Source organism: Nanorana parkeri, unplaced genomic scaffold, assembly GCF_000935625.1.
Source record: "Nanorana parkeri isolate BGI_ZX_2015 unplaced genomic scaffold, ASM93562v1 scaffold772, whole genome shotgun sequence".
Taxonomy (NCBI): domain Eukaryota; kingdom Metazoa; phylum Chordata; class Amphibia; order Anura; family Dicroglossidae; genus Nanorana; species Nanorana parkeri.
In genome coordinates this window covers 618,404-629,386 of record NW_017307040.1, presented here as the reverse complement: position 1 = coordinate 629,386, position 10,983 = coordinate 618,404, and the positions used below count along the sequence as shown (strand labels likewise).

Here is a 10,983-nt window from a genome sequence, read left to right as displayed (position 1 = left end):
TAATCCCGAGTGTGGCTCGGGGGTTACTGCTTATGGTACTGAAAATGAACCCCCAAGCCACACTCGGGATTACCGCCATGGAGGTTAAAAGCAATGACCGGCCCGCTTCGATTTGTGTCCGGCCGGCTGGTCTACAGAGGCACAAAAAAAGGCACATTCCAGGCAAAACAAAAATAAATCCTATGTATAAAACCAGAAAATGTTTTTATATACATCTATGTCATTAATAAATAACACACTTCAACAATAAAGGGTCTTTGAACAATGAAGGGCCATTGATGGAGCCGTCACTGAACCTCTTGAGGGCCGACCAATGCATATCAATGGTACAAATGATGAAAAAAAGAGGTTATTAAATACCAGCAAAAGAAAGATGTATCAGTGTCATAACAATGATATCACGTTGATTTGGTTACAGTGTCGCATGTCGGGTTGTCACCTTTTCTTTAGAGGAGAATTAGGAGGCGAGTGATTTTCACTCAGCCTCATAATCTGAGCCGACCTGTGACAATGAGACTGTCACAGGTCGGCTCAGTAGATCGGGAAGTGAGCGAACACATACCATCGCTCGCTCACTTCTCGATTCTCTCCCTGCAGAGAGCCGTGACTGTCACTCACGGCTCCCTGCAGGGATTCCCCAGCTCCCCTGTCCGATCCTCCAGTGCTGACTGGCGGAACGGACGGGGGAGGGGGCGGGTAGGCATAGCCAGCTGTCACTCACGCAGCTAGGTGGATCCAGACAGCATTGCCGGGATCCGTTCCGGCTGCGGCGTCTCAGTATATAGTGAGCTGTAGCTTGCGGTACACTGAGCTTAGGGTGACGGGAGGACGCTAGTTTGTGTCCTCCCGTTACCCTTTGGGAAACTATGGGGAAAAGCCCTGACCCCATAGTTCTCCTTTAAGCGAAACCCAAACACACTCTAGCGATGCGCGGACATTTTTTTGGAAGAATGGGTCGCAACGTATTCATATGTAAATAGCGTCACCTATTAATATGGAAATATCACAGTTCAGTCTATTTTCAGTGGGGGGCCAGTAGCCCTATCCTAATTTTGGTTGCCCCTGTCTGCCTGACATCATGCGTTCGGGTTTCTGCTGCCATGAAACCCAGACACAGCATTCAAAACCCGAACTGTCCGGGTGAATCGTGGACAGGTGGCCACCCTAGTTGCATGTCCGAGTAATTGTCAGTCACACTATCACAGCACTGAAAACTGGAATTTCCCTGATGCTGGAAGGGGGTTTAACATGCCAAAACGTTTTTCATTTTGGATAGGAGGTGGAAGTGTTATATCCGGGGTGGGTAACTCTGGCCCTACAGTTGTGCTTTAACAAATCCCAACATGCCTCTGCCTCTGGGAGTCATGCCTGTGACTGTCAGTCCTGTCATGGGATTTGTAGTTCCACAGCAGCTGGAGGACAGGAGTTGCCCACCCCTGGGTGAGTTGCCCACCTCTGTTCTGCTGGTAGATTCACCATATTTATTGTGGTGATCATTGTCTCCTCTATGTGGTCCTGGTATCCATGGTCTATGATGGGCTGACGATGATGATGATTGGAAAACCAACATGAAACAGAAACAGGAGGTGAGGGGAAATCATCCAATGGGGACACTTGTCCTGGTCAAAACTGCCTTTGGAGAGATCTCCTCTCACTTTCTGCTGTGTCTCTGGGAAGGTGAAGGGAAATCTCCCCAACAGGGCAAACAAAAAGTAACTATTCCCTACTCCAGGGGTAGGCAACCTCGGCACTCCAGGTGTGGGGGAACTACAAATCCCATGAGGCATTGCAAGACTCTGACAGCCACAGGCATGACTCCCAGAAAATTTGTAGTTTTACCACAGCTGGAATGCCGAGGTTGCCTGTTTTAGAGCATTACTTGAGATGCCAACATACAAGTATAATTTGTTTTATGTGCTATTATTGTTCCTTTAATAATAAAAGAAGATTTCCTGTTCCTAGACGAATAAAGCTAAAAAAACAAAAAAACAATGAAATCCATAGAAAAGTCTTTCACTACAATGATAAGAAAATGAAGGTGGCCCTTGTGTGCCACCTTTTCTCAGTTGGGTTGAGGTTGTTGTCACCGGCTGACAAACCTCAGTCTCAGAGTCATTAGGAAGAGGCGCGATGGTCACCTCCATCACATGTGGATCTGGTTGACGTAGTTTCGAGGGAAGAGGCCGACCCTCCCGGAAATTCTTCCATTCCACCAGCAGGGATCCGAACTGTCCATGACCTCAATGATCTCCCCTCGCTGGAAAGAGAGCTCGTGGGTCTTCTCCGATCGGAAGTCGTACTGAGCCTGGACAAAAAGCTTTTTCCTCTGTGGAGAAGAGAAGAAAAGAACATTAGCCGTAATCCCAGAGATGAAAGCTCGAGGACGGGGACCGACATAGGATTCAATTACAAATACACCCAGATCATGTACAAGTAAGCAGGGTATAGCTAAACCCCCAAATCAGCAAATATTGTCCTCATACAAGAGTCCTGTGTATTCTTCCTTGGATCTTGGTCAGTGTATTTCTTCCAGATCTGTGCAGTAATCCAGTGTGAGACTTGGAGCTTCCTGTAATAGAGACTAGTTACTGCTGATCTCTCTCCTTCTGCAGGGTGACTGGTCTGGTCTCCGCCCCCTCCTGTAATAAAGACCGGTCACTGCTGCTCTCTCCTTGTACAGGGTGACTGGTCTTGTCTCCGCCCCCTCCTGTAGTTTTCTGCAGGCAGTCTGTAGCGGGTGGAGCTGCTGCGCCCTTCCCACAGCTCTGGATCTTCAGTGGTCTGGCTCTTCAGTAGTCTAGATCTTCATCGGTCTGACTTTTCAGCGATCTGGATCTTCAGTTGTCTTGATCTTCAGTGGTCTGGATTTTTATTGGTCTCGATCTTCAGCAGTCTGGATCTTCAGCAGTCTGGTCTGGATCTTCAGCAGTCTGGTCTGGATCTTCAGCGGTCTGGTCTGGATCTTCAGCAGTCTGGTCTGGATCTTCAGCGCTCTGGATCTTCAGCGGTCAGGATCTTCATCGGTCTGGATCCTTAGCGGTCAGGCTCTTCAGCTGTCGTGATCTTCAGTGGTCTGGATCTTCATCCGTCTGGATCTTTAGCAGTTCCACCAACCTTTGCACAGTCACACTTGAGATGGCCATACACCAGCAGAATTTAATAAAAAAGTTCCTCTTGAAACATCCGTTTGAAATTCTGATAGTTAATGGGGTCAAAGCGACAATCGTTTTCAACTATAGTGATGATAAAAAATTGGAGGGGTGTGTGGGACTGATGAAGAACAGATGCTGATTGGTTGCTAGAGACAACACACTCTTCAGACATCTTGAGTAACATGTCCCAGCATTCGTTCTGTCTCGTGGGTGGGGAGGTTCCATAACCATAAGAGTGCCAGGACAGTCCTGACACACATCGATCTCAATCACTTATTGCTCTTACAACTACATACGCAGACTCGGCACCTGCGGGCGGGGCGGGCCCGGCATTTTTCAGCACCACTGTAATGAAGCTACAATAAAGTACAATAAAGACTTGAAAACCTGCCAACTATGAGGTGATTGACTTCACAAAACGGCCTGCGATGAAGCCAATCCCACTGAACACACCCGTCTCCCGATAAAAATCTCCCTTTATTATCCTGGAACTTTCTTATACCGCATATAGAGACAAATATACATGACACAAACATAATGTACCTGTAAACCCTAACTCAATGATATCATAAACAATTGCCCCTTTCATCATCTGCAATCAATTGGTATCTTAGTGCTGCTAATCCCCTGCAGCCTCCTCGCAGCCATTTGTCTACATGCACTCTAGACATGGCTGCATGGGCGGCTTCATGCCTGTGTGTGTTAAAACAGCTCCATCGGAAGCCCGGGTGACAACGCAGGAGCACAATTGGCAGACAAGGGCAGAATGTTGTCCTCCTATAACAAGTCACTCAACAAGGGCATTGTTCATGTAGTTCTGGCTGCATACAAGCTAAATAAAGGAGCAAGGAGAGACAGCCAGGAGAAGGAGCGAGGAGGGACGGCCAGGAGAAGGAGCGAGGAGGGACAGCCAGGAGAAGGAGCAAGGAGAGACAGCCACGAGAGGGAGCAAGGAGAGACAGCCACGAGAGGGAGCAGGGAGAGACAGCCACGAGAGGGAGCAAGGAGAGACAGCCACGAGAGGGAGCAAGGAGAGACAGCCAGGAGAAGGAGCGAGGGACAGCCAGGAGAGGGAGTAGAGACAGCCAGAAGAGAGTGTGAGGCGAGGCAGCCAGGAGCGAGAGAGGAGAGACAACCAGGAAAGACGGAGAGAAGAGACAGCCAGGAGGGAACAAGGAGAGACAGCCAAGAGAGAGAGAAAGGAGAGACAGACAGGGGAGGGACCAAGGAGAGACAGCCAGGAGAGGGAGCAATGAGAGACAGCCAGGAGAAGGAGCGACAGCCAGGAGAGGAAGCAAGGAGAGACAGCCAGGAGAGGGAGTAGAGACAGCCAGGAGAGAAAGCGAGGTGAGACAGCCAGGAGAGGGAGCGAGGAGGGACAGCCAGGAGAGGAAGCAAGGAGAGACAGCCAGGAGAAGGAGCGAGGGACAGCCAGGAGAGGGAGTAGAAACAGCCAGGAGAGGGAGTAGAGACAGCCAGGAGAGAAAGCGGGTGAGACAGCTAGGAGAGGCAGCCATGAGAGTGAGGAGAGACACCGAGGAGAGAGGGAGATCTTGTGTCTGGGTTTCATCTGGCCTGAAGCACAGCACATACAGGACCCAAAACCCAGACTGTCCAGGTTAATCCCGGACAGGTGGCAATCCTAATTGTATCTGGGTCGTAATAAACATATTTTTAATTTGTTAAAACAAAGTGAAGCGGAAAGAGAACAGAGCAAACGCCTTTAGACGGAATGAATGTAGAATGAATGTACGTATTCATGCATGGCCGTCCCCACCTGCATTCACCAGCTCAGAGGTCCCATGGGCTCAGCGCTGCCAGATGATAGCAGAAGTGAAACCCAACCTAGTTCCTCTCACTCTCTTTTTCTATGATACAGAACTGTAGAAGTAAAAAGGGAACTGCAGTCAGGACAATGTAAACATTTGCCGGGGTGCCACCTTCAATGGAGAGTACTGCCCCGTAGTCCTGCATGTGTTGCCCATTTCTTGCTGTTCTGTTTGTTGAATGGTATCAAATACTGATTTCAGCAGTCTGGACTATGTTGTGTATAGCATATTGAAGTGGTCCACCTAATGAAATACACAGCGCAGAATATAGAACACAGTGGTCCAGACTATGTAACCTAAATATAAAGCATAATATACAGAGTGCAGCGGTCCCCTGTGTGCAACATACAAAATAGTGTACTTTGTGCAGAGTTCCATATCCTGAATTGTGTGTCACTGTGTACAGAATGTAGTGGTCCAGCTTATTCAGTATACAGCATGTTGGACAGAGTGCAGAGGTCCATATTATGTAATGCACACCATGAGTACAGTGGCCCAGGTTAGGACACTCCTTCCTGCTGTGTCTACTGTCTCCTCAATGGACCATCCCAAATCTTGTGAGAAGATACTCTAGCACAGTCTAGGCTCATAGACTGTGCTAGAGTATCTTCTCACAAGATTTGGGATGGTCCATTGAGGAGACAGTAGACACAGCAAGAAGCTCCAGAAGCTCCTTTGTTATAAAGAATCCTAAATCTCATGAGAGTTTGCTCCTACACCGTGCTGGAGCATCTTCTCACAAGACTTGGGGTGGTCTATTGAGGAGGCAGGAGACACAGCAAGGAGCTCCACCGCTATAAAGGATCCTAAATATTACAAAAAGATGTTCCTACACTGTGCTGCAGTATCTTCTCACAACATTTGGGATGGTCCATTGAGGAGGCAGGGGACACAGCAAGGAGCTCCTTCGTTATAAAGGATCCTAAATCTCATGAGAATATGCTCCTACATGGTGCTGAAGCATCTACTCATGAGACTTGGGATGGTCCATTCAGGAGACAGTAGACACAGGAAGGTGCTCCAGGATCTCCTCTGTTGCAAAGGATCCTAAATATCACAAAAAGACGCTGCTACACTGTGCTAGAGCATCTTCTCATGAGATGTGGGATGCTACATTGAGGAGACAGCAAGAAGCTCAAAAAGCTCCTTCGTTATAAAGGATCCTAAATCTCATGAGAAAATCCTCCTACAGTGTGCTGGAGAATCTTCTCACAAGACTTGGGAGGGTCTATTGAGGAGGCAGGAGACAAAGCAAGGAGCTCCAGGAGCTCCTCCAATATAAGGGATCCCAGATCTCACAAGAAGATGTTCCTACACTGTGCTGGAGAATCTTCTCACAAGACTTGGGATGGTCTATTGAGGAGGCAGGAGACAAAGCAAGGAGCTCCTACATTATAAAGGATCCCAGATCTCACAAGATGTTCCTACACTGTGCTGGAGCATCTTCTCATGAGGCTTGGGATGGTCCATTGAGGAGGCAGGAGACACAGCAAGAAACTCCAGGAGCTCCTACATTATAAAGGATCCCAGATCTCACGAGAAGACGCTCCTACACTGTAACACTATAAACACCACTTGCCTATGAATGTGTCTGACGTTGAGCCATGTGCACAAGCTGGGCAGGTCCGAATGCCTGAAGCATGTCAGTAATTATTGGTATGCAGCATTTCTCAAAGTGAATCTTTACGGCGTTATAGGCTTAGGGTTTGCCACCTGTAAAAAAAGGCAACGGCGTGTCTGATTGGATGAGAGTTAATACCAAAATAATGACACGGTGCCCCAGCCAAAGATTTTATTGCGAGTTGTGCGCCCAGCTCGGCTTGTAAACACCCGGGACACAAACAGACGGAAAATGATTAAAGGACGTCACTAATGCCAACAATGCAAACAAAAGGAAAAGAAGGTTTTGTCTGGAATTGGGATTAAATCAGGCAGTTGAATTATATACGGTGAACCCGATTAACCTCCCAAGATAATTACCTTCTCCTCTTCATCTTTCAGGAGCACCGGATGGGTTTTGGCGATGGAATTCGATCGATAAAATTCCACAAGTTCATTGAGCGAGCCGAATTTGGTTTCCCACAGGTAGTATGTTCCGGATTTTTCTCGAAGTACCTTAAAATGCTGCACGTGGTGACCGTAACTGGGGACAAGGAACAGATAAGAGAATATTACATTTACAGCACAAGATGGGGGAACTTCATACTAAGACATGGCAGAGACGGCTCAAAACTGGATCAAAGAATAAAGGAACTTCACCCACAGCAACCAATTGTTCCCATTTCCTTCTCCCGGTGCTGCCAATTGCAAAGACTTTGCTGTAACTGTCCCTTGAAAAGATGTCGGTAGCTGTGATACTGACACAGCGTCGCCGCTGGTTTCCAGTGAGACTAGGAACACATGGGTGGCTTTTGGTAGCACATTGCACTACTATAATTGCTAGTCATTAATCACTACTGGGTCTGTTTATAATCAATCTGCAGAGCCATTCATCCTATAAATCTTCTGAATGTTCATTCTGTGCAAAAAGATCCCAAAACAAACATTCTGAGATATATTTTCTTGTCAGGTCGAATGTATGTAATGCAATACTGTATTATGGCCACTAGGTGGAGCTGAGGAGCATTGGAAATAAATGCTTATTTCCTATGCTTCTCAGGTCCATCTAGTGGCCATAATGTGGTGTTATATTACATACATTCGACCTGAAAAGGCGGTATATATTTGGTGCGCACAAAGTGGATTTATAACCTTTGTGGCTATTTATTTATATATTTATATATCTTTCAATTCAAGTTTTTGAGCACAGAGTTCAGCTCTAATGGAATTTCAAAAGCACCTTTCAGTATTTTTAAATCTGCAGCTTCCATTAAAATAGCTCCTGCCATGAAGGTCCTTGTACAGGCTTTTGATGATATAAGATGACAAGGCACTGTGCCTGCCTCTTAATATTACTCCTGCATTGTCACCCTGTCATATGGGCTTTGCATGGAGACTACAAGTGGCCGTTTCAACACACAGCACACAGGCACGGTCCACTCCTAGCACTGTCAGAAAACCACTTCAGTATTACTTTGTAACATTAAACAAGATGCTTGAGTATAAAAAGAATGAAATCATGAGCCCAGAAACCAGTTGGACTGGAACACTAATGATGTTTTAATACTTAGGCTGCTTAGCGAGAATAGAATGTGGATAAGTCTGAGCTTTGGATGGATCGGAAAAACAAGCTGTACAGCTTCACCCAAAACACTGACACTTCGGTTCAGGAGGACTTTCCTTCTCCACATATAGGGGACAGCCGACCCGATTTACTAAAAGGAAATGTGCAAAGGCAAGGAAACAATCGCTATGAAGATTATACGCTGGTGTTGTGAGTTCGCAGGAGAGCGCAGATGTGCGCACACATAGCCAATACGATCCGTTCAGAAATCTGGTAGAGGTACACAGGGCCGGTGCTAGACTAGTCAAGACCAGCTACTTGCAGCCCCCCTACTATGGTGCAACCCCCAATCCCCACCCCCCGGCAAAGCCCCATTTTTCTGCCAGCTAGCTTCTACAGGTGACTGGTGGATGTCACGAGCAATAGCCGGACTGCTATTAGCTATTTCAAATAACCGATAGCAAGTTGGCTATTGAAACCCCGCCCACTGAGCAGAGAGAGAAAGTCGTTTCTCAGTTCCACTCCTCTGGTCAGTGGGCGGGTGCGATAGCCAGCCTGCTATTGGCTTTTGCAATTTGAAATATATAGGGGGGGGGGGGGGCACCGTGTGGGGGTGAGAGGTTGAGGCTGCGCCCTAGTCAGCTGCCTAGTTGTAGCACCGGCCCTGGAGGTACATGCTGCGCACAGTCTGCAGTCCCCGTGTGCCATGATTGTGCATTTTATGCAGATATGTTGCATTAAAGTAGATGTGCTGATTGGCATTTAGTTTAATGTGTAACAAACAAATCTGATGCGTGTTGACCCCTCGCTACTCTACACAAAGTTTACATCAATAAAAGATGAGTTCTGATTGGTTGCTGCGGGTCGTGGCATATACAGAGCTCTTTGCTCTTGATTAGAGTATGGAAATAGGATGTGAATGCTTACTCTCTCTGTTCTACGGAGGAGAATAACATGTCATGATTACATATTGGGCAGTGAGTGACATTGTCACATAAAGACGTCTTATAACGAGGCTTGTCATCAATTAGAGAGAAGCACCTTTTGATCATCTGAAGCCTGCACAAAGGCTCGGGGATTACCTGCGGGGTGTGGATCATGTAACACTTTCTTTCTCTCCTCAATAAATGTCCTCTAATAGGAGTCTATCATGAAAATAAAGTGCAATTATAAGGAGAGCGCCCGCAAATCATTTATAGATTGATGTGCGGAGTGTGACGGACACTTCTCAATGGCGGCAATTCTACTAATTCCAGATGCTTGCCTGCCCTATGGATCACTTATGAATATGCCAAAGGTATAATATTCCCTTAGAGCTTGGATCATCCAAATATCAAATCATATCATCTACAAAGAATGTTTTCCTTTGCCGAGTGGGCCATAACGGTGGCTGTACGCATATATCAGCCGGGCCGCTGCCCTGTGCTGAGAGCGTGCTCCTAGAACAGGTTCCGAGGAGTCAATGACAGCTCCCAGTCACTATATATGTTTGGGAGTCGGTGGGAAGGGCTACCAATCATGTGACTGCTACAACAGCCATGCTAAAACCTGATGAAGGGGACCCTGCGTGGCCCCCGAAACGTTTTGTGACAGTCTGCATCAATAAAGAAGATGGATTATTGACACAAGACATACTGTAGGTGTGCTGGTGACATGTATCATATATTTGAAGATCCACGGCGCCGTCCGTGGTTACTAGAGCACCCTCCTTTATACATAGGGGTTCCGGTAAGGAGTGCAGCAGTTCCCCTCCAAGATTGCTAAGACATTCACAGCGATCACATGATCGGGAAGCCCGCCTCCACATTAAAGGGCCATATCAATAGTCGTGGTAAGGAGTTAAAAGAACACTAAGAACAGTTATCTAAAAACAATACCATGTAACCCCCGGTGTCATACATCAATGCCTGTATTAAAGTGACCTTGTCGCCAATCTCAAATTCCAAATAAAACAGCTGCCTGTAAAGAAGAATGAATGGGAATACTCATCTCTTCTGCTGAAGAGCGCCGCTCCATTGAAGATAAAATGGCGGGGGAAGCTTCTTCCGAAAACGCCATTTCCATCAGTATAGATCTCATGGTCCCATGTGGGAGTCAGCGAGAGGAACAACGGCGTGCTGCAAGGGATACAGGAGATCCATATTCCTGCAAGTGTTGGTTTCAGAAGAAACCTCAAGCCCATTTCTGGGCCAACCAAAAAAAGTACCCATTCGGTGTGTGGCAGTGAGGCTTGTTTTTGTCTGTACGCTGCAGTGAAGCACCTTTACGTACTTCATCCCCACTCCTCCGTCGCCTGTTCCTTCTCCCCTCTCCGCTTTAGCTGGTGGAATGTTCTTTGGTCTATGGACCCAGCATTAGACGTGAAGATGTCTTTAGTCGGCCCGAGTCCAGGGGAGAAGAGGCTACAGGGACCAGTCTAGCAGCCCTAGGGGAGACGGTAGGAGTGGGGATCAGGTAAATGAATCCGCTTTACTCCAGCCCCTAGACAATAACAAGCACTTAATCCTTGCAGTATGGAGTTTGGGTTCAGTCTGCTGGGTTATGTGGTTTTTAGAGATCACTATGCCATTGACTGAACATATGAGAGAAGAGTAGGACCTTGGCCTTCGAGTAGAGATGTAGATGTAAAGGTGTAAATCAGAGAAATCACTCACACCGGAAGGGTCATGGAGACAGGAGTGTTCAAATTGGGTAGATGGCATTAGGGAAGGGAGTTGGAAGTGAAGGCCAGAATGTAGCTTTTGACCTGGAGATACTTGAAATGTCAGAAGGTGCAGCTCGTGGCAGCAGAAGAGATGAGTATTTCTAGTCTCCTTTACCGAGAGCTGTTTTATGCGGA

General features: G+C 47.1%; 1 protein-coding gene across 1 annotated transcript in view; it reads right to left on the bottom strand.

The window, feature by feature from the left end:
* Nucleotides 1-1,923: 1,923 nt before the first annotated feature.
* Nucleotides 1,924-10,983, bottom strand: part of GRAP (GRB2-related adaptor protein) — a 46,699-nt gene continuing 37,639 nt past the window's right edge. Inside the window, exons 5-6 of the mRNA XM_018564681.1 lie at nucleotides 6,962-7,124; nucleotides 1,924-2,326 (exon numbers count right to left, since the gene is read on the bottom strand). Coding sequence (XP_018420183.1) covers nucleotides 2,144-2,326; nucleotides 6,962-7,124 — 346 coding nt within the window. The 3' untranslated portion in view covers nucleotides 1,924-2,143. The remainder of the gene's footprint in view (nucleotides 2,327-6,961; nucleotides 7,125-10,983) is intronic.